This window comes from Salvelinus fontinalis, chromosome 8 (assembly GCF_029448725.1).
Source record: "Salvelinus fontinalis isolate EN_2023a chromosome 8, ASM2944872v1, whole genome shotgun sequence".
Lineage (NCBI taxonomy): Eukaryota > Metazoa > Chordata > Actinopteri > Salmoniformes > Salmonidae > Salvelinus > Salvelinus fontinalis.
Window position 1 is genome coordinate 6,319,316 of NC_074672.1, and position 24,638 is coordinate 6,343,953.

The 24,638-nt window shown below is 41.7% G+C and overlaps 1 protein-coding gene across 3 annotated transcripts in view; it reads right to left on the reverse strand.

Annotated features, from left to right (window-relative positions):
• The window catches only part of LOC129860436 (ubiquitin conjugation factor E4 B-like), a 65,110-nt gene that overhangs the window by 1,951 nt on the left and 38,521 nt on the right, over positions 1-24,638 (reverse strand). For all 3 annotated transcript variants that reach the window (XM_055930823.1, XM_055930821.1, XM_055930824.1), the window contains 11 exons: positions 24,421-24,619; positions 18,562-18,697; positions 18,327-18,426; positions 17,876-18,003; positions 15,406-15,504; positions 14,352-14,587; positions 14,020-14,146; positions 13,667-13,811; positions 13,411-13,545; positions 8,926-9,117; positions 847-1,021 (listed from right to left, as the gene is read on the reverse strand). In XM_055930823.1, coding sequence (XP_055786798.1) covers positions 847-1,021; positions 8,926-9,117; positions 13,411-13,545; positions 13,667-13,811; positions 14,020-14,146; positions 14,352-14,587; positions 15,406-15,504; positions 17,876-18,003; positions 18,327-18,426; positions 18,562-18,697; positions 24,421-24,619 — 1,672 coding nt within the window. The remainder of the gene's footprint in view (positions 1-846; positions 1,022-8,925; positions 9,118-13,410; positions 13,546-13,666; positions 13,812-14,019; positions 14,147-14,351; positions 14,588-15,405; positions 15,505-17,875; positions 18,004-18,326; positions 18,427-18,561; positions 18,698-24,420; positions 24,620-24,638) is intronic.

Consider the following 24,638-nt stretch of genomic DNA (forward strand, 5'->3'; position numbering starts at 1 on the left):
AACAATTGAATCCATTTTAGAATAAGTCTAACGTAACAAAATGTGGAAAAAGTCAATGGGTCTGAAAACTTTTCGAATGCACTGTAATTTATAGTATTCCGAGTGATGCAAGGCTCGCTACCTTGGCTAGACCCATGGAATAAGCTTATGGGCCTATAGCATTCATATGATAATGGAGTCGGATTGAATATTATGGTCGTATTACTCTTATACTAATTTCGGATATCCTCAGTCGGAGTGGATTTTCACTGTATATCAACGGCACACTCCATTCGAGCACTGCGGATAGTGAGTCATATTTATAAAATGTTTTATTTAACCTATATTTAACTAGGCAAGTCAGTTAAGAACAAATTGTTATTTACAATGGTGGCCTCCCCCGGCCAAACCCGGACCACGCTGGGCTAATTGTGCGCCACCCTATGGGACTCCCAATCACTGCCGGGTGTGATACAGCCTGGATACGAACCAGGGAATGTAGTGACGCCTCTTGCACTGAGCTGCAGTGCAAACTGCAAACTGACTTGAAGTCAGCTCATTTGACCGAAGTCCTGGACTCATGAAAAAATCCTACGGACATTCAGAACATTGCGGACAGATATGTAAGGTAGAGAACAGACACAGTGCTGTAGCAGGCCTAATGTGGAATAGAGGACTGTGACCAGTCTTAGTAATTTAAGTCTTACTACAACGTTGCATCCAAATGAACATGCCGCTGCGGTCAGGGGCAATTAGTAACACAATAAATAAAATCTATATGTTTTGTTCCAAAACTTGCCAGTTTGAACACTAGAAAGTTAATTTAAACACTTGCGAGTTTGAACACTGGAAAAGTTGAACACTTGCCTTTAAACTCGTCAGGTGCGTCACTGTAGTCCATTTCGGACTGCGAGTTCCTGGCGACTATCTCCTCCACCTTCTCCGATAGCAGCTTGAATTTTTCAATGGTGATGGTGGACTTGATGCCGGCTTTCTTCATCTTGGAAATCACTTCCTCAAAGAGCTCTCGGCTGTATGACCGCTGGAAAGGGGAGAGAAAGAACACCATGTAAGCCTGTGGAGTATTTATAACTACACACCATAGCAAAACGTTCTGCAACAGTAGATCCCTCCACGCTTTGGCCTGTTTGGTTCCTAGTGAATACATCCCTGGAAAGGGGGGGGGGGGGGGGGGGGGGGGAAGGGGAGCAAATAAACAGCCTTTCGGGGGAATTTTCCGTGAGAGGCCTAAGGATGTGTGTCATTCTTCCAAATTATAACTACATTGAGATGTCAGCATGGTCGGTACTGACAGTACAGTCACTAGCACTGCTATTTCTTCCCCAGGCTTTGTATTGTGCTAACAACCATGTGCCTCGAATTTCATAATCAATTAAGTACTTTACCCAAACCTGGTATAATGACATACACTCCCCTCCATATGTATTTGAACAGTGAAGCAACATTTTTTTTTTTTTTTTTTTTTTACATTCGGCTCTATACTCCAGCATTTTGGATTTGAGATCAAATGTTTCAATCGAGGCAACAATACAGAATGTGAACTTTAATTTCAGGGTATTTTCATACATATCCGTTTTAATTTTTAGAAATTAAAGCACTTTATGTATCCAGTCCCCCAGATGAAGAAGTATTTTGGACAAATTCACTTACTGTATTAGTCAAAAGCTTAGTATTTGGTCCCATACTCCTTGCTTGTGACTACAAACTCGGATGCATTTGCGGTTTGTTTTGAGTTATGTATTGCCCAATAGTAACAATGGTGAATGGAGTATTTTTTTAAAATAAGTGAGTAGATAAGACATTTCTGAACACTTCCAAATGAATCCTGATAATACCAAAATCATGAATAATGAGTGAGATGCCGTTCAGAGGCTACAACAAAACACACTAAACCATTACCAATAACAGGGGAGAGGTAAGCATTTTTGGGGGGTATGATCTTTGTGCCTCTAACTTTCTGACTCATCATTATCCATGTGTTCAGAAATACACTACCGTTCAAAAGTTTGGGGTCACTTAGAAATGTCCTTGTTTTTGAAAGAAAAGCTCATTTTTTGTCCATTAAAATAACCTCAAAATGATCAGAAATACATTGTAGACATTGTTAATGTTGTAAATGACTATTGTAGCTAGAAACGGCAGATTTTTTATGGAATATCTACATAGGTGTACAGAGGCCCATTATCAGCAACTATTACTCCTGTGTTCCAATGGCACGTTGAGTTAGCTAATCCAAGTTGATCATTTTAAAAGGCTAATTGACCATTAGAAAACCCTTTTGCAATTTTGTTAGCACAGCTGAAAACTGTTGTTCTGGTTAAAGAAGCAATAAAACTGGCATTCTTTAGACTAGTTGAGTATCTGGAGCATCAGCACTTGTGGTTTCGATTTCAGGCTCAAAGTGGCCAGAAACAAAGACCTTTCTTTTGAAACTCATCAGTCTATTATTGATCTGAGAAATGAAGGCTATTCCATGTGAGAAATTGTCAAGAAACTGAAGATCTCGTACAACGCTGAGTACTATTCCCTTCACAGAACAGTGCAAACTGGCTCTAACCAGAATAGAAAGAAGAAATGGGGGCCCGGTGCACAACTGAGCAAGAGGACAAGTACATTAGAGTATCTAGTTTGAGAAACAGACGCCTCCCATGTTCTTAGCTGGCAGCGTCATTATATAGTACCGCAAAACACCAGTCTCAACGGCAACAGTGAAGAGGCAACTCCGGGATGCTGGCCTTCTAGGCAGAGTTCCTCTGTCCAGTGTCTGTTCTTTTGTCCATCTTAATCTTTTATTTTTATTGGCCAGTCTGAGATATGTTTTTTTATTTGATTAGTCAAAATGTTAGGTTTTTGGTTCCAACCGCCGTGTCTTTGTGAGATGCAGAGTAGGTGAACGGGTGATCTCTGCAGAAGCATGAGGAGGTGGTGTTATGGTGTGGGGGTGCTTTGCTGGTGACACTGTCTGTGATTTATTTAGAATTCAAGGCACATTTAACCAGTATGGCAACCATAGCATTCTGCAGTGATACACCATCCCATCTGGTTTGGGCTTAATGGGACTATCAATTGTTTTTCAACAGGACATTGACCCAACACACCTGCAGGCTGTGTAAGGGCTATTTGACCAAGAAGGAGAGTGATGGTGTGCTGCATCAGATGACCTGGCCTCCACAATCACCTAACCTCAACCCAATGGAGATGGTTTGGGATGAGTTGGACCGCAGAGTGAAGAAAAAGCAGCCACAAGTGCTCAGCATGTGGGAACTCCTTCAAGACTGTTGGAAAAGCATTCCAGGTGAAGCTGGTTGAGAGAATGCCAAGAGGGTGCAAAGCTGTCATCAAGGCAAAGGGTGTCTATTTGAATTAACTCAAATATAAAATATATTTTTGGTTACTACATGATTCCATATGTGTTATTTCATAGTTTTGATGTTCTCTCTATTACTCCACAATTTTGAAAACAGTAAAATAAAAACCTTAAATGAGTAGGTGTGTCAAACTTTTCACTGGTACTGTTGTACCCAACATCCGACCATTGAGCAAGACGTGGAATAGAATCAAATTGTGAAAAGCCACCCACGGAACCCCACCCCAACAATCGGTATACAGTATCAGTTCTCTATGTCTGACAAGTAGTATGGAGCTGCGGCTTTGAATATTGCTTCTTTATCCTATGTGATGTACTGCCTTGTGAATCTGGTGATGTTTTTTTCCTGCCTGTTCAGAGAAAATAGCCATGGAAGTTAATTGCATTATTTACCATGAATTAGTGTTAAAGTACCATGTTTTGCCCACTAACTATATGCCAATGTTCCTGCTACTGCCATACCCTTTTATCAATTTAGCTGGTCTAGTGTTTATTAAATGGATCACAACATTTTCTTTGCAACTTGGGGTCGAAAACCAATGGCTTTTGCTCATAATGAAAATACATTGTGTGGTCATCCTCACAAGTCAAGCCAGTCCTCAATGAAAGCAATTCAGTTTGCCCCTTTCTGAAGCTGGGTGTACACTAACACGATTTTGGCACCGATTTAGCAGTCCCGACAAGTTTTTGAGATAGTAGGCAAAGACAGGGATTTTGTCTCCTCAGGGAGCACGGCCTTCAGACACTCGTTTAATGTGAGCAGGTCAGAGACGCAATCTGAGGGCTACCGATCTCATCTTTGAGCAGTCCCAGACGTCCGAATATTTTCAAACATTTGATTTTAAATCGGCACCAAATCTGCAATTCTCTTGTAGTGTGAGATGTGCAACGACAAACTGGTACTGGAGTAAAACATGCTTTTAGAAGCCCAGTCAGTGCCCAACAAATAACCATTCTAAATGCAAACAAGTGACAAACATTTGAGGGATGGCCACGATTAAAAAAAGCTAGTATTTTTGGTTCTCAATCTCAACTCGTAATTCAAGCGTTTTAGTCAACACTAGGCAGGCTAACAGCGCATCACCCACTACTTTGCAACGTGAGCTTGAGGCAGTAGAATTGCTTGAAAGCTGAACGTTTTCCTTTAAATTGCTTTGCTTCAAAGTAGCCTAGCGAAAATCCAACCATAGAAACGTGGAGGCAATTTCTTTTATAAAGACCCTCATGCCATTAACCATACATGTTTCTTTAGTTGTCCAGAAGACAAAGCCACAATCCTAGTCATATTAGCAACCCATCCTAGTTGTTGCTATTAGACTCCCCACCTTTTTAAATTCTAATCGAGATTTTCATCTCTCACATATGGAACCACGCACTGTGTGCTGTTTAGAACTGCGGTTTCCCACCAATTGCCTTTTGGTAAAATGTGAAACGTATGTTTTATTAGCTGCTTCATTACAGGAGTTGCATGTTCAACAATTGGCTATAGCCATTTGACTAAGATTACAGGCTTGCTATTGTTGAATGTTTCCATTAAGCTTTTAATTAAAAATGTCAGTTCCTTGTATGCATGGATAGTAGGCCATTTTCTGTTGGTCATATCATTTTACTGTTCGAAATTTTGTTGACCAGTTAATGAGGGTTAGTTAGTCGGCTGGTTAGGGTTGGTTAGTCATCCCTAATTATAAAGCATTGCAGTCATTTTTATCAATAAAACTATTCTAAAACATAGCGATATGTAGTATGATTAGTGACATTTACCATTAAACCCAACATTACAAAACACTATACCGTGGGTGTTTGGGACTTTTACCATTATTCAAGACCATAATATTGAAACCATTAGAACTGCTGTAGCCAAACGGTTTGCTTTAAACACACACAGATTTCCTGGAGACAGATTAAGCCTAAGAGAAGGACAAACTGAATTGCCTTCATGGAGGAATGGCTTGAACTGTCCAGAACAGAATACGGGAGGCGCACAGTACTACATAGAGCCATGACTACATGGAACTCTATTTCACATCAAGTAACTCATGCAGCAGTAAAATAAGATTTAAAAAACAGATTCAAAATACACCTTATGGAACAGCAGGGACTGTGAAGCAACACAAACAAAAGCACAGACACACACATACAAACAGATTTTGTGTTGTAGATATGTGGTAGTAGAGTAGGGGCCTGAGGGCACACACTTAATGTATTTTATTTTTATTTTTTTTATTGTATAAACTTCATTAATTTTACTGGACCCCGGGAGGAGTAGCTGCTGTCTTGGAAGCGGCTAATGGGGATACATAATAAAACACAAATACAAAAAAACTGAGGATGACCACACAATGCATTTTCATCATGAACAAAAGCAATTGGTTTTCTATCCAAAGTTTAAAAGAAAATGTTGTGATCCATTTTAAACCCAGGAGACCAGCAAAATGGATAAAAGGGTGTGGCAGTAGCAGGAACAGAGGCATTTAGTGGGCAAAACCTGATACTTAACATTCATTTATGGTAAATAATGCAAGCAAGTTCAATGGTAAATTTCTCTGAACAGGGGGGAAAAAACATCACCAGATGCAGAGGGAATACATTACATAGGATGAAGAAGCAATACTCCAAACCTCAGCTCCATACTACGTGTCAGACAGAGAACTGTTACTGTATACAGTTTGTTGGGGTATCTGTGGTCTTTGATCATTTTCCTGGATTCCTCATATCTTACCTCATTGTTAGGAAGAATTATGGTCCAAATCGGATGTTAGGTACTATAATTATTGAACATTATATTATGAATCCTATAAATGAAAAAAGTCAAATTTGGGTGCAATCAATTAGCTTAATCAGAGATCAAATTCAATTTAAACAAAACAATGTTTCATGAATTTTAATCTTATCGGTTTCTAACTACAGAAACTATTTCAGAAAAATTTGAGATGGTGGGTGTTGAGATCCTGTTTGAGGTGCAACGACCCTTGGGGGGGCTATATACACCTGCATTCTAGCTGTTTGGGGTTTTAGGCTGGGTTTCTGTACAGCACTTCGAGATATTATCTGATGTACGAAGGGCTATATAAAATAAAATTGATTGATTGATTGATTGATTGATTGATATATACAGTGCCTTCAGAAAGTATTCATAACCCTTGGCTCATTCCACATTTTGTTGTGTTACTGCCCACATTCTAAATGTATTAAATATATTTTCTCACCCATCTACACACAATAACCCCCTAATGACAAAGTGAAAACATGTTTAGACATTTTTGCAAATATATAGAAAATTAAATACACAAATATCTAATTTACATGCATATTCACGCTCCTGAGTCAATACTTTGTAAAAGCACCTTGGCAGCGATAACAGCGGAGTCTTTCTAGGTAAGACTAAGAGCTTTCCACACCTGGATTGTGCAATATTTGCCCATAATTCTTCAAGCTTTTTCAAAAATCGGTTGTTGATCATTGCTAGACAACCATGTTCAGGTCATAGATTTTCAAGTAGATCAAAACTATAACTCAGACACTCAGGAACATTCACTGTCTTCTTGGTAAGCAACTCCAGTGTAGATTTGGCCTTTTGATTAGGCTATTGTCCTTCCAGTGCCTTGTGGAAAGCAGACTGAACCAGTTTCTTTTTATTCCTGAAAAACTCCTTAACGAGTCCTTAACGATTACAAGCATACCCATAACATGATGCAGACACCACTACGCTTGAAAACATGAGTGGTACTCAGTAATGTGTTGTATTGGATTTACCCCAAAAATACACTTTGTATTCAGGACAAAAAGTGAATTGCATCTTTGTAGTGAGTGGGTGTATGGATACACCATCCAAAGTGCAATTAATAACTTCACCATGCTCAAAAGGATATTCAATATCAGTTTATTATTTTACCCATCTACCAATAGGTGCGCTTATTGGCGAGGCATTGGAAAACCTCCCTGGTCTTGGTGGATGAATCTATGTTTGAAATTCTCTGCTTGTGTTTGAATCTGTGTTTGAAAAATGTTGTTAAACACTAGTATTGCACACGGAGTGAGGCCATGCAACTTATGTGACTTCTTAAGCACATTTTTACTCCTGAACTTATTTATGCTACCCATAAAAAGGGTTTGAACACTATACATATTAGCTGAAGACAAACTTTTCATTTTGAATTAATTAAATGAATTACTAAAAACACAATTCCACTTAGGCATAGTGGGCTATTGTGTTTAGGCCAGTGACAAAACATCTCAATTTAATCTATTTTAAATTCAGACTAACACAAATTTTGGGGGGGAATAAGTCAAAGGGGTGTGAATACTTTGAAGGCACTGTAGATGAAGTGCTTTCATTTCGAAAGTTATTTAAATTTAAACTTTATATAACTAGGCAAGTCAATTAAGAACAAATTCTTATTTACAATGATGGCCTACCCCGGCCAAACCCTCCCCTAACCCGGATGACACTGAGCCAATTGTGACTCCCGATAATGGCCGGCTGTGATACAGCCCGGTTGTGATACAGCACGGGATCGAACCAGGGTCTGTAGTGATGCCTCTAGCACTGAGATGCAGTGCCTTATTCATACACCACATTATGTGTTACATCCTGAATTCTAAATGTTTTACACACAATACACAAACAATAAATCTAATTTACATAAGTATTCACACCCCTTTGCTATGACACAACAAATTGTTATTCTTAAATTTGCAAAAACTTCTAAAAACCTGTTTTCACTGTCATTATGGGGTATTGAGTGTAGATTACTGAGAAGTTTTTATTTATATAATCAATTATAGAATAAGGCTGTAACGTAACAAAATGTGGAAAAAGTGAAGGGGTCTGAATACTTTCCTTAGGCACTATACTGTATCTGGGGAAGGGTCTAAACAATTTCTAGAGTGTTGGAAGTTTCCAAGAGCAAAGTGGTCTCCATCATTGGAACTACACAGATTCTGCCTAGAGCTGGCCATCTGACCAAACTGAGCAACCAGGCAAGGAGGACCTTGGTCAGGAAGGTGGCCAAGAACCCAATGACCACTGACAGAATTACAGATTTCATTGGCTGAGATAGGAGAACCTCCCAGAAGGACTACAGTCCTTCACCAATCTGGGCTTTATGGGAGAGTAGCTGTAGTATAGAGCCAAATAAAAAAATATATACTTTACTGTGGGAGTGTAGGTGTGTAACCATAGAAATTTGAGTCAGTAGAACTTTTTTTACTTCCTGATTCACTGCTATGGGTACACTCAATATACAGTCAGGCTGCAGTAAGGTCTTTCCTGCAGAGTTATTTTAATGTATAAACCTCTTTATTTAGCAAGGCTTAGGGTTTAGTTTAGATGAGATTAATGTATTCGTCATAAATGTTAAATCTTTCTGGTCATACATAGATACATAAAGTTATACAGTATATAAAATACAGCAGAGCATCCATACAAAAAAATTTATTGGGGCCTACTTCTACTCAGACACGGGTTCAAATACTTAACATTTTTGCCAGATGGGTGGGGTTTGCAGTTTTGGGACTTTTCTATTTGAAAACCCAGGTATGCGACTACTACAGTTTACCTGGTCGTCGGCGATGGCCTTGGCGAAGCGGGCACAGTCAAGTTGCAGGTAAATGTCAGTAAGCTGGTCTAGGAGCTTCTTGGGCTCAAAACCATACTTCTCTGGGTTCTCCACCTTCAGGTCCCGGCACTTGGGCCCGCATAGCTGCTGTAGGTTAAAGTTTAGCATGGCCGCCAGACGAGGCCCCAACTCCTGGAACGCACAAAGCAGGAAGTTCAGTCACCAGGAAAAATATTTGTGTATCTACGTCGATGAATAGGAATGGTTTAAGGTTACTATTGAAGTAGGCTTTATACCGTACAGGCCTTGACATTAAGGTAAATTTGCCAGTGGCACACCGGGCCAGTACCAAGTGAAAAATCCTGGCTAACTAGGTTGTCTCTTCTTTCTTCAGTCGGGTGCTATTCTGTTGTGTGAACGATAGGCTGAGCCCTGGATACAGCAGCCAGTATTACTCCAAACACGCATCACTCGTTCGCTTACAGCCAGTAGTGATCTGAACCCCCACCCCCCCAAAAAAAACTTCTCATGATTCACGTAGGTCACCAATTTTGGATTCAAAATGGAGAATTTCTCAGAAAGGTGACTAGCTTGCATCCCTGTTATTGCGTCAGACATTGGGAAGATTGAGAAGGATTAAATACAAATATAAATACCTTTTCTCTGTTTTGGAGTTTGAAAATGTGCTGGCCAAAGCTTGATTAACTGGCCCGGCGAGCTTGGCAGATGTGGAGCACTGCAGTAATGTTTTTTCACAGTGCAATTTGTCCCATGTATAGTTGAAGTCTGAAGTTCACATAAATAAGTTTTAATGACCCCAACCTGAGTTTTTCAACCACTCCACAAATGTCTTGTTAACTTCTTATGGCTGGGGGCAGTATTGAGTAGCTTGGATCAATAAGGTGCCCAGAGTAAACTGCCTGCTACTCAGGCCCAGTGGCTAAAATATGCATATTATTAGTAGATTTGGATAGAAAACCCTCTGAAGTTTCTAAAACCCGTTTGAATGATGTCTGAGTATAACGAAACTCATATGGCAGGCAAAAACCTGAGAAAAATCCAGCCAGGAAGTGGGAGGTTTGTAGTTTTTCAACTCATTGCCTATCGAATATACAGTGTCAATGGGGTCATATTGCACTTCCTAAGGCTTCCACTAGATGTCAACAGTCTTTAGAACCTTGTTTGATGCTTCTACTGTGAAGAATGAGGGAAAGAGAGCTCTGAGTCAGGTGTCTGGCATGAGCTGATCACACGCTCTCCCGTGAGAGTGACCTGCGTTCCATTGCATTTCTGAAGACAAAGGAATTCTCAGGTTGAAACATTATTGAAGATTTATGTTAAAAACATCCTAAAGATTGATTCTATACATCGTTTGACATGTTTCTACGAACTGTAATGGAATTTTTTGACTTTTCTTCTGGCAAATTCTGCGCATCGTGAATTTGGATTTGTGAACACAAGGCGCGAACAAAAATTTGGTATTTGGACATAAATGGACTTTATCGAACAAATCAAACATTTATTGTGGAACTGGGATTCCTGGGAGTGCATTCTGATGAAGATCAAAGGTAAGTGTATATTTATAATGCCATTTCTGACTTCTGTTGACTCCACAACATGGCAGTTATCTGTATGGATCGTTTTTGTCTGAGCGCTGTACTCAGATTATTGCATGGTGTGCTTTTTCCGTAAAGTTTTTTTGAAATCTGACACAGCGGTTGCATTAAGGAGAAGTGGATCTAAAATTCCATGCATAACAGTTGTGTCTTTTAGCAATGTTTATTATGAGTATTTCTGTAAATTGATGTGGCTCTCCGCAAAATCACCGGATGTTTTGGAACTACTGAACATAACGCGCCAAACTGAGAAAAACTGAGATTTTTGGATATAAATATGAACTTCATCGAACAAAACATACATGTATTCTGTAACATGAAGTCCTATGAGTGTCATCTGATGAAGATCAAAGGTTTTGAGAAATTGGTTGAGGTTATTCCTTTGTGTAGAGAAGAAGTACAGCCATCTTGAACGAGAGTCACATTAAGTGTCCTGTTAGATAGAAGCGCGTGACCAGAAAGCTGGCTATAGTTGGTTTTAATCCTGCATTGAACACAGATCATCCCGTCTTCAATTTTATTGATTATTAACGTTAAAAAATACCTAAAGTTGTTTTACAAAAGTAGTTTAACATTTTTTGGCAAAGTTTACAGGTAATCTTTGAGATATTTTGTAGTCACGTTTGAGCAATTTGGAAGCGGTGTTTATCTGGATCAAACGCACCAAATAAATTGACATTTTGGATATATATCGACGGAATTAATCGAACAAAAGGACCATTTGTGATGTTTATGGGACATAGAGTGCCAACAACAGTAGCTCGTCAAAGGTAAGGCATGAATAATATTTTTATTTCTGCGTTTCGTGTCGCTCCTGCGGGGTTGAAATAAGCTTATCTCTTTGTTTACAATGGTGCTAACTCAGATAATAGCATCGTTTGCTTTCGCCGAAAAGCCTATTTGAATTCACAACCAGTGTAGCTTTAATTTGGTATCCTTCTTGTGTGATTTAATGAAAGTTAGATTTTTAAAGTAACTTTCATAGTAATTAATTTGAATTTGGCGCTCTGCATTTCCTCTGGCTTTTTGCCAATTGAGACAGCAGCGTCCCGCCTAAACTCAGATTTTTGGATATAAATATGAACAAAACATACATGTATTGTGTAACATGAAGTCCTATGAGTTTCATCTGATGAAGATCATCAAAGGTTCGTGATTAATTTTAACTCTATTTCTGCTTTTTGTGACTTCTCTCTTTGGCTGGAAAAATGGCTGTGTTTTTCTGTGACTTGGCTCTAACCTAACATAATCGTTTGGTGTGCTTTCGTCGTGAAGCCTTTTTGAAATCGGACACTGTGGCTGGATTTACAACAAGTGTATCTTTAAAATGGTGTAAAATACTTGTATGTTTGAGGAATTTTAATTATGGGATTTCTGTTGTTTTGAATATGGCGCCCTGCAGTTTCACTGGCTGTTGACGAGGTGGGACGCTAGCGTCTCACATACCCTAGTGAGGTTAAGGACAACAAAGTCAAGGTATTGGAGTGGCCATCACAAAGCACCGCAATCCTATAGAAAATATATGTGGGCAGAACTGAAAAAGCGTGTGCGAGCAAGGAGGCCAACAAACCTGACTCAGTTACACCAATTCTGTCAGGAGGAATGGGCCAAAATTGTGGGAAGCTTGTGGAAGGCTACCCGAAACGTTTGACACAAGTTAAACAATGCTACCAAATACTAATTGAGTACATGTAAACTTCTGACCCACTGGGAATTTGATGAAAGAAATAAAAGCTGAAATAAATCATTCTCTACTATTATTCTGACATTTCGCATTCTTAAAATAAAGTGGTGATCCTAACTGACCTAAAACAGGAACGTTTTACTGGGATTAAATGTCAGAAATTGGTAAAAACTGAGTTTAAATGTATTTGGTTGGTGTTTGTAAACTTCCGACTTCAACTATTTTAAATCAATCAAATCAAGTTTATTTTATATAGCCCTTCTTACATCAGCTGATATCTCAAAGTGCTGTACAGAAACCCAGCCTAAAACCCCAAACAGCAAGCAATGCAGGTGTAGAAGCACGGCGGCTAGGGAAAACTCCCTAGAAAGACCAAAACCTAGGAAGAAACCTAGAGAGGAACCAGGCTATGAGGGGTGGCCAGTTCTCTTCTGGCTGTGCCGGGTGGAGATTATAACAGAACATGGCCAAGATGTTCAAATGTTCATAAATGACCAGCATGGTCAAATAATAAATCAGGAGTAAATGTCAGTTGGCTTTTGTATTTTGTATGTATTTTGTGCTGCTGCACAGCAATATTCTATTCTCGGAAAGAAAAACACAAAGGGGATGATTGCGACCACTTAGTAAACGAAAAATGTAGACAAATGAATGTTGGGCCTTACTTTCCCCATCACGGCACTCTTGAAGAAAACGGATGAAGGCACATACCAGGCCGAAACACTTTGGCGTTTGTTTTTCAGGTTATTAATATTTCTACCGTAATGCCAAGACAATAAACACTTTTTAAATCAAGAAGTTATTCCCTGCGTTTTCTTCAAGAGTGCCTTGATAGTGAAAAGTAAACCCCACAATACATTTTTCTACATTTTCCATTTACTAAGTGGTAGCCATCATCCCCTTTGTTTTCCCGCCAGTCATAGGATACCCTTTTCAAAGAGGCCTTAAAATGTTTCATTCATTCGAGTAGAACAGCACATCGTTTCTTCTTCTCAATGTTCTATTGTTGTTGTCGGCTGCTGTATGTTGCTATGTTGACAGCCAGTAAAAGTCACGCAAACCTCATCTTTGCCAAAAACAACATTTGTAAATGGGGTGTTCTAGAGCCCCTCTCTGCCTTTGTAGCCTGGAAACAGAGCATGATTCAAATGTGTATTTTTTTGTCCTGGTCAGAGTGGTACTCACGGGCCGGAGGAAGGGCTTCTGGACCTGCTTGGTGAGGATGTGGAACATGTCGACCGTCTCTGTAGCCAGGGCCAGGTAAGAGCGTGACACCCGCTCATCCTGGGTCAACTGGGACTGGCGGCTCTGCTGCTGCTCCTGAGGGAGAAGTGGAGGAACACTCAGTGTTTCAGTCTTAAGGCACTACAAATGAGCTTCGTAACACATTCCTAAGCACTTCACAACCCATTTGTTTACTCCCCAGAAATTCCGTACTGACCCTGGGAAGCTGATCCCACTGCTCCTTGTTTTTAACCTCCTCCTGGACCTCGTGGATGCGCTTCAGGGACTCCAGGCTCTCGTCCAGCAGGAAGGTGGTGTCGTTGATCAGCATGTTGATGTAACGCACAAACTGTTTCCCGGAGCTACAGGGGAACAAACAGATGTATTGATTGACTGGGAGGCCTGTGGAAGCCACACAGAAAATTCACTATGAGTCTGAACTAGTTCCGAGTACATGTTACACGCACCATACAACCATGACCGGACAGTGGACACCTATTTAGACCAGGCCGTCACCATAAAAGTAATTGTCATGAGATGAATACTAAGCTTTGATTTTAGCCCACTTACTTGAACTCTTCCAGGAAAGTGCCATGGTGGCCCATGTTCTGCCAGAGGCTCTTGAAGATGGTGCTGATGTGGTAGCGGATGGTAAACTTGTCATAGAACTCGCTGGTGGCACCGGTGTGCTCCACGTCTGCGGGAGGGAGGAGTCACTCAGTCAGTTGCCTGTGAGAATCAGTCCACTTAACATTTTCAGACAACTGAGTCGAGCCAAGCCGTACTACACACCCACTGTAGATGATGGAACCAAGAACAAATGTGAAAAAGAAAAAAATCCAAGCCAGCACAGTTTATTGGCGCATAAACTGGATCCCCCCCCCCGCACCAAGTGGTCTCACCAGTGTAGAACTTCATGAGGGCCGGGACCAAATGTTTGACGGACAGTGGGTGGTTCTCCATCATCTCAGAGATGCGCTGGGTGCGCGGCTGCACAGCAGGGTTGGTGACAAACAGAACCTCCACCAGCTTGGCGATCAGGTAGGGGTTCCGGATGTAGTTCTGACTGCAGATGAACACCACCAGGAAGGTGACAATGTTCTGGACGCAGGGCTCGTACAGAACCTGAGGGGAATACCTGGCAGGGCATAGAAAATAGATGCTGACTTTGTCAAAATCCATTTCTCAGAAGATGCATGATTTTACATTTTTTTAAAAGGTAATTTCTATATGACCCCCATTCAAACACCCTCTTATTTAAAAGTGTTCTGCAGATATACCCTTGTTAATTCATAATGTGTAAGCAGCAATTTGGGAGGGGTGTTAATTAACATTTATGTAATTAATCTTTCCTTGATTTCTTGCTTCCTCTCTGCTCACCACCTACTCATAACGCACTGGAGGAGAAGGTCTGGGGGGAGGGAACTTTGAACTTCTCCTGCAATGCGGTTTGAGAAGGTGCAGAGAGGACGCGAGGAAATGAGGGGAGACTAACTGAGAAAAAGTCAAACAGAGGAGACTTGTCCAGGGAAGAGGAGGGTCCCCCTCATGCATGTATTAATACAAGGAAAGAGAATGTCCGCTGCATGTCAGGGCCAGGAGTTTCTCTGGTTGGGTCAGATCGTTAGGAAATTCTTCTGGCCCTACTTATATCACATCCCTTTGAAGTGACCATTTATACAATACTCCAATAAATGTATAAAAGATAGACTGAAACATTTGCTGGTAAAACAACACGATCAATACCACTCTGCTGGTCCCCATTATACTCTGTTGGTTAGGATTGGCTAAAGCTTCAATGAAGTTGTTTTAGGAGCCAATCAAAACGAAGGATACAGCAGCCCAGTTTTTATGACATGAAAGAAAAACTTTTAACACCCAAGTTTGTAGAAATGTTTTTGTCTTTGTCGGGCTCTGCACTATGTAATAATTATGACCATCGATCTGTCGACTTACTGCACAACAAAAAGCAGGAACTCGGCCACATCTTCAATGTAAAACTCTGGCAGAGCAGCAAAGCTTTTGGGGATCTCGGGATTCAGTGGTAGAGTTATGCTGCAAAAATCAAAGAAGGAATATAAGGGAACGTTATTGACCCCCTTAATGCAAGTCACAAACAATACAAACAAAAGCTCAATTGCTCAGTTGTGCACCAGGGCCTCCCACTCCTCTTTCTATTCTTGTTTATTCTGGTTAGAGCCGGTTTTGTGAAGGGAGTAGTACACAGCGCTGTACAGGATCTTAAGTTTCTTGGCAATTTCTCGCATGGAATAATAGCCTGAATTTCTCAGAACAAGAATATACTGATGAGTTTCAGAAGAAAGGTTTTTGTTTCTGGCCATTTTGAGCCTGCAATCGAACCCACAAATGCTGATGCTCCAGATACTCATCTAGTCTAAAGAAGGCCAGTTTTATTGCTTCTTTAATCAGAACAACAGTTTTCAGCTGTTAATAACATAATTGCAAAAGGGTTTTCTAATGATCAATTAGCCTTTTACAATTATCAACTTGGATTAGCTAACTCAACGTGCCATTGGAACACAGGAGTGATGGTTGCTGATAATGGGCCTCTGTACACCTATGTAGATATTCCATTAAAAAAAAAGCTGTTTCAAGCTACAATAGTCATTTACAATATTAACAATGTCTACACTGTATTTATGATCAATTCGATGTTATTTAAAAATGGACAAAACATTTGCTTTTCTTGAAAAACAGGGACATTTCTAAGTGACCGCAAACTTTTGAACGGTAGTTTATATACAAACACACAGACACAGAGCAAAAAAAGAAACGTCCTCTCACTGTCAGCTGCGTTTATTTTCAGCAAACTTAACATGTGTAAATATTTTGTATGAACATAAAATTCAACAACTGAAACAAACTGAACAAGTTCCACAGAGATGTGACTAACATAAATGGAATAATGTGTCCCTGAACAAAGGGGGGGGTTTCTTGCTGTGAGATGTTACCCCACTCTTTCACCAAGGCACCTGCAAGTTCCCGGACATTTCTGGGGAGAATGGCCCTCACCCTCCGATCCAACAGGTCCCAGGCGTGCTCAATGGGATTGAGATCCGGGCTCTTCGCTGGCCATGGCAGAACACTGACATTCCTGACTTGCTGGAAATCACGCACAGAACGAGCAGTATGGCTGGTGGCATTGTCATGCTGGAGGGTCATGTCAGGATGAGCCTGCAGGAAGGGTACCACATGAGGGAGGAGGATGTCTTCCCTGTAATGCACAGCGTTGAGATTGCCTGCAATGACAACAAGCTCAGTCCGATGATGCTGTGACACAACGCCCCAGACCATGACGGACCCTCCACCTCCAAATTGATCCCGCTCCAGAGTACAGGCCTCGGTGTAACGCTCATTCCTTCTACGATTATCGCGAATCCAACCATCAACCCTGGTGAGACAAAACCGCGACTCGTCAGTGGAGAGCACTTTTTGCCAGTCGTGTCTGGTCCAGTGACGGTGGGTTTGTGCCCATAGGCGACGTTGTTGCCGGTGATGTCTGGTGAGGATCTGCCTTACAACAGGCCTACAAGCCCTCAGTCCAGCCTCTCTCAGTCTATTGCGGACAGTCTGAGCACTGATGAAGGGATTGTGCGTTCCTGGTGTAACTCGGGCAGTTGTTGTTGCCATCCTGTACCTGTCCCGCAGGTGTGATGTTCGGATGTACCGATCCTGTGCAGGTGTTGTATCACGTGGTCTGCCACTGCGAAGACGATCAGCTGTCCGCCCTGTCTCCCTGTAGCGCTGTCTTAGACGTCTCACAGTACGGACATTGCAATTTATTGCCCTGGCCAATATCTGCAGTCCTCATGCCTCCTTGCAGCATGCCTAAGGCACATACACACAGATGAGCAGGGACCCAGGGCATTTTTCTTTGTGTTTTTCAGAGTCAGTAGAAAGGCCTCTTTAGTGTCCCTCGTTTTCATAACTGTGACCTTAATTGTCTACCGTCTGTAAGCTGTTAGTGTCTTAACGACCGTTCCACAGGTGCATGTTCATTAATTGTTTATGGTTCATTGAACAAGCATAGGAAACCGTGTTTAAACCCTTTACAATGAAGATCTGTGAAGTTATTTGGATTTTTTACGAATTATCTTTGAAAAACAGGGTCCTGAAAAAGGGACGTTTCTTTTTTTTGCTGAGTTTATACACACAAAATATATGGGGAATTGGGATGATGCAGACTATTACATTGATGAAGCCACAATCTGCAATATTAAAGCTGCTCTATAAAAAAATAAAATACAAACTTACAAAGATGAGGAAGTTGATTCTAATATAAAAATAAACATCTTTGAATTCTTAGGTTAGTAAGAATCATTTCTCCAGGTAGCCTACTTTACTTCGTAATATAACCTTATATTACAGCATTAAAACAGTTCCCGATTGTGGCATAGTAACTTACTGTGGGTAGGCAGGATCGACCATGCGTAGGATGAGCTGAATGACCATACTGTAGAACTGCAAACATCTGCGTAACAGGTTCTCGTCCAGAAGACCCGCATCGGCACAGGCTTTGGAGCGCACCAGTTTCTGTCAGGGCCAAAGATCACAAGATCGAGGGTTTCTACTGAATATGGTCCTTCACTCATGTTGTGACAAGTTAAGATGTTGAATTTTCATGTCTGCAACACTAATTTCAGCATAAAGCATGTATGAAACAACACAAAATGGAAGAACATTTGGAAAGAAACTATGACGCACTGGATAAATGTTGCGTTTTCTACTGTTTTCGAATTCACCAAAGATGTATCACGTATGAAAAGTAGAACACAAGCAGATGGGAAAATTGGTAAAGTTCCATACGACTGAAAAAAACAAAAAACACTTTTTTTTTTTAGTTAAAGTTAGCAAACCTTGAGCTGGGTTTTGCATCTCTTCAGCATCTCTCGGTGTCGGCTGGCCAGGGGAGAGTCCTTCCACTGGCTCTCACTATTCTTCAGCTCTTCCACCGTCCTGCCACGTCAAACAACAGGGTCATCCTCATTAGGGCACATCATAGCAAATCATAGCAAAACTAAAAAAAGCCTCTCTATTGGACCACTTCAAAACAGATTGTGTGTGTATGTGTGTGTGTGTGTGTGTGTACACCTGTTGAGCTCGCGAATGGCTCTCAGCCTGCGGATGTAGCGTCGGCAGCCTGGTAGGATGGACAGGTGGTGGGTGTGCAACGTCAGAAAGAAACACTCTGTGGGGAACTTGGGATCATAGAACTTGGAGGGGTCATCTGTCGATAAAAACAATTAGGACAACATATAGGACAATTTCAGGTAGGTGAATGGCACATCCAGTTAGTCAATTTTGCAGGTAATAATAATTATAATGAATCCCAATTAGCAGACACTTATCCAAAGCGACCTACAGTCATGAGTGCATACATTAACAGGGCATATACAGTTGAATTCAGAAGTATACATACACCTTAGCCAAATACATTTAAACTCAGTTTTTCACAATTCCTGACATTTAATCCTAGTAAAAATTCCCTGTCTTAGGTCAGTTAGGATCACCACTTTATTTTAAGAATGTGAAATGTCAGAATAATAGTAGAAAGCATGATTTATTTCAGCTTTTATTTCTATCATCACATTCCAAGTGGGTCAGAAGTTTACATACACTCAATTAGTATGGTAGCATTGCCTATAACATTGTTTAACTTGGGTCAAACATTATGGGTAGCCTTCCACAAGCTTCCCACAATAGGTTGGGTGAATTTTGGCCCATTCCTCCTGACAGAGCTGGTGTAACTGAGTCAGGTTTGTAGGCCTCCTTGCTCGCACACGCTTTTTCAGTTCTGCCCACAAATGTTCTATAGAATTGAGGTCAGGGCTTTGTGATGGCCACTCCAATACCTTGACTTTGTTGTCCTTAAGCCATTTTGCCACAACTTTGGAAGTATGCTTGGGGTCATTGTCCATTTAGAAGACCCATTTGCGACCAAGCTTTTACTTCCTGACTGATGTCTTGAGATGTTGCTTCAATATATCCACATCACTTTCCTTTCCTCATGATGCCATCTATTTTGTGAAGTGCACCAGTCCCTCCTGCAGCAGAGCACCCCCACAACATGACGCTGCCACCCCTGTGCTTCACGTTTGGGATGGTGTTCTTTGGCTTGCAAGCGTCCCCCTTTTTCCTCCAAACATAACAATGGTCATTATAGCCAAACAGTTCTATTTTCGTTTCATCAGACCAGAGGACATTTCTTCAAAAAGTACAATCTTTGTCCCCATGTGCAGTTGCAAACTGTAGTCTGGCTTTTTTTGTGGCGGTTTTGGAGCAGTGGATTCTTCCTTGCTGAGCGGCCTTTCAGGTTATGTCGATATAGAACTCGTTTTACTGTGGATATAGATACTTTTGTACCTGTTTCCTCCAGCATCTTCACAAGGTATTTTGCTGTTGATCTGGGATTGATTTGCACTTTTCGCACCAAAGTACGTTCATCCTAAGCGGTATGACGGCTGCGTGGTCCCAGTGTGTTTCTACTTGCGCATTATTGTTTGTACAGATGAACGTGGTGCCTTCAGGCGCTTGGAAATTGCTCCCAAGGATGAACCAGACTTGTGGAGGTCCACAATTTTTTTTCTGAGGTCTACAGGTACACCTCCAATTGACTCAAATGATGTCAATTAGCCTATCAGAAGCTTCTAAAGCCATGACGTCATTTTCTGGAATTTTCCAAGTTGTTTAACGGCACGGTGTGGAAGAACTTGACTGGCCTGCACAGAGCCCTGACCTCAACCCCATCAAACACCTTTGGGATGAATTGGAACGTTGACTGTGAGCCAGGCCTAATCGCCCAACCTCACTAATGCCCTTGTTGCTGAATGGAAGCAAGTCCCTGCAGCAATGTTCCAACATCTATTGGAAAGCCTTCCCAGAAGAGTGGAGGCTGTTATAGCAGCAAAGGGGGGACCAACTCCATATTAATGCCCATGATTTTGGAATTTGTTGTTCGATGAGCAGGTGTCCACATACTTTTGGTCATGGGCGGCAGGTAGCCTTGTGGTTAGTCATTATGCCCTTGAACAAGGCAGTTAACCCACTGTTCCTAGGCCGTCATTGAAAATAAGACTTTCATGGCCGCTGGAAATAGAGTTGCCAGCGAAACCCCCTGATATATAAAAATTGAATTGGACAAATTTAGAGTACTGTTTCATTATTACTCCGGTCGTTGTGTTTTTTACACAACATTTCGTCTCAGGGAAGCTCGTCTGCGTGCTTGTCATCCTCACCAGGGTTTTGACCCGACTGTAGTTCGGCGTCGTAACCGACTTCAGTGGGCAAATGTTCACCTTGGATGGCCACTGGATAAGTGTGCTCTTCACATCATTACGCTCCTTTTGTTTACAAAACCTGCTCCAGAAGCTTCCGACTTGCTTAAGTAAAACTATTAAGATTTAAAATTCCAAGCAATCAAACCCGTTCACAAGGTTGGTTAACACTGAAGACACCAAAGGAGTCTTCAGACTTATATAAAATCGGCTTTTAGTTTTTCTACTCCGTATGTTTGGAAAAACAGTACAAAAAGAGGCCTTAGTGTCCGTGGGTTAGTTTAGAGAGTGGACAGAGGAATTTTATAATGAAGAATGTGTTTGTTTTAGTTGATTGTGTATATTTATGTTTGTCTGTGCAATTTGTATCGGGCTGTATTTTATTTGTTTTACATTGCATTCGATTTTTTTGTTCTATGAAATTGTATATGCAGGGCTCCAGTGAAAAAGAGACACTGGTGTCAATGTGGACTCCCTGCTAAAATAAAGGTAAAAAAATAAGAACAATTTGTGCATTAGCAAGAACTTCACTACAGTAGCTAGCTAGAGGGAGTATTCAGCATTGAGTGTGCAATCTGGCGTTGTTAGCATAAGTCATGACGTGTCCTGGGGGGAGGATCATAGCCCCCCCTCTCTGTAGGTGACAATGCCCACTGTGAAGCCCTTGTTGTGCAAAGCAATGATGACAGCACGTGTTTCCTTGCAGGTAACCATGGTTAACAGAGGAAGAACAATGATTCCAAGCACCACCCTCCTTTTGAAGCTTCGTCTGTTATTCAAACTCAATCAGCATGACAGTGATCTCCAGCCTTGTCAACACTCACACCTGTGTTAACGAGAGAATCACTGTCATGTCAGCTGGTCCTTTTGTGGCAGGGCTGAAATGCAGTGGAAATATTTTTGGGGGATTCAGTTCACTTGCATGGCAAAGAGGGACTTTGCAATTAATTGCAATTCATCTGATCACTCTTCATAACATTCTGGAGTATATGCAAATTGCCATCATACAAACTGAGGCAGCAGACTTTGTGAAAAATAATATTTGTGTCATTCTCAAAACTTTTGGCCACGACTGTAGACTAGGGTTCATGCAGATAGATCTTACGACTTTCAGATGAGACTGATAGAAGGTAAAGAATAATTAATGACTGATTGATAACTGAAATGTAACAGATCTTTAGATCTCTAAGAGTTCATTGGGAAGACGGAACTCCTTAAATAAACTTCTCCGTGGTGCCCCAGGTTGAGTTAATTGTTGCATTATTTTATTCAATCACGTAATCAATTAAACGTTAGGTAATCGATTTGATAAAATATGCCATCACATGAATTATAATAAAGACGCATCCCAGAATTAGTTTCATATGGATTGACTTGAGACTGGTTCAGCCAGCAAGCAGACACCAGCTAGCTAACGTTTGCTCGCTAATTTCCGTGCATATTTCGAATTTCATTAATACTGATTCTGCTAGATGTACAATTAGGTAATGAAGACAGACAGATAAGTGCAGACGGCTGTCGCGCTGATCTGACATGAGACCATGGCGCTTAGACTTGGTTTCAATGAGAAAGGAATGTGAGTTACAGATCTGTCTATGTGCATTTGGTTGGGTCGTGAACAAAGCTACATATCGCGCCTTTAAAGATGCATTATTGCTTATTGCAGTTAACCACAGAAATACTTTGTTTTATGCAAACAATAGGCCTATAAGCTTTTGTTCATGTGTGGAGAGGTATGCCCCTTTCCCCTATCCATTTAGGAGACCTATGTTGGCTCAAGAGAACCCCTAGAGGCAAACGTTCTGTATAGCCATTAGCAGTGTGCCTACAAATCTTCAGTGTTTCTATGCATAATCTCAACCAGACCTGTGTTCAAATGGCATTTGTTTTCTTGCAAATGCTTAGCTGTGCTCGATTGAGCTTGCCTGGCACAACAGAACCAATTGAATAGTTCCAATCTTTTGGTACTCTGGGCCGACTCAATCCAATGCTAAAGCATTTGAAAGGAAACAAATACCAATTGAACCCAGCTGTGATCTCAATGACATACATTACTCATCATCATCATCGTTGTGAGGGCCCTCAAATCCTCAAAAAGTTCAGCACTGCCCTCGACAGCATGGCGCTACAGAGGGTGGTGCGGACAGCCCAATACATAATTTGGCCGAGCTCCCTGCCATCCAGGACCTCTATATCAAGCTGTGTGAAAGGAAGGCCCGGAAAATCGTTAAAGACTCCAACCACCCAAGCCAGACTGTTCTCTCTGCTTCCGCACGGGAAGCGGTACTGGTGCATCAATTCTGACACCCAACAGGCTCCTGAACAGCTTCTATCTACACACACAACATGCACTCACATAATTTATGCTGCTGCTACTCCGTTTATCATATCTTCTGATGCCTAGTCACCTTACGTCTACACATATCTACCTCTATTACTCCAGTATCCCTGCACATTGTTAATATGGTACTGAACTGACCCTGTATATATTCAGAGATTCAGATTGTTTAATAGTCACATGCACAGGATTGCAGGTGTGACTGCAGGGTACAATGAAAATCGATAGGGGCAGTAGCGGGGGGGGGGATTGTCCATAGGGGGAGTAGCAGGGCGAGGGTGGAGCAGGTAACCAACTAATGAGCAGCCTGATGATCTGAGGGTAGAAGCCATTGGACAGTCTCAGTTTTTGCCATGATGTTCCTGTACTGCCCGTGTCTAAATGATTGAAGCGAGGAGGACAAGGTGGCTGATGATCTTCTTGGCCTTCCTGAGACACCTGGTGTTGTCGGTGTCCTGTAGGCCAGGCAGCGTGCGCCCAACGGAGCGTTCGGCTGCACGTAACACCCTCTGGAGAGCCTTGCGTGGAGGTGTAGTTGCCGTATCAGGCTGTGATGCAGTCCGACTGTGTTCTCTCCATGATGCTCCTGTAGAAGACCGTTTGGGGCCTTCGGGGATAGGCCAAATTTCTTCAGCATCCTGAGGTTGAGGAGTCGCTGTCGTGCCTCCTTCACTACGGTGTCCGTGTGGTCAGACTATTTCAGCTTCTCCGAGATGTGTACCCCGAGGAATGTGAAGTTATTGACCATCTCCACAGCGGCCCCGTTGATGAGGATCAGTGTCGAGGAGGTAATGTTGCCTACCTTCACCACCTGGGGAACGGCTTGTCAGAGGTTCAGGACCCAGTTGCATAGGGAGGAGTTAAGACCCAGGGCTGTGAGCTTTGTAATGAGCCTATAGGGCACTATGGTACTGAAGGCCGAGCTGTAGTCGTTGAACTTACATATGTCCTCAGTGGAGACCGTGTGTGGCCCACGTTGTCATCGGGGGGGCTCTCCTCGGCAGCTCAGGGTCATTGTGCTCAAATCTTGAGAAAAAGGTGTCGTCTGGTAGGTTGACGTTGGTGACCGTGATTCTCTCGTGTTCTTATTTCTATTTCTGGTGTGTTTTTGTTCTACCTTGTAATTATTTTGTGCTACATTGATATTGCTACATTGTTGGGTTTGGAGCTTGAAAGAAAAGGCATTTCACTGTACACTTGAAACATTATGACGACAACGGTGGTGTCCACCTAGATAGAACAGAAAAATGGAGCTGACAAATTGTTCCATTCTGATGCATAGGAAATCTATGACATCGGGCATATTTACTGTTATATTATCTGTGTGTGTCCACTCACGTATCTCGGCCAGCCAGGTGTTGAGCTCTTCCATGGTGGCCTTGAGCCGGGTCTCCTCGCGGCTGACCTGCAGGCGGCAGCGGGGGTCGAAAATGTAGTACGGGTCCACCGTCTCCAGCTTGATCTTCATGCTCAGCTGTTGCAGCACCGACAGGAAGTTAATCATGAAGCCGTCCGTGGACACCAGCTTGTCGTCTGTCTGCGAGAGTAGGGGAGGA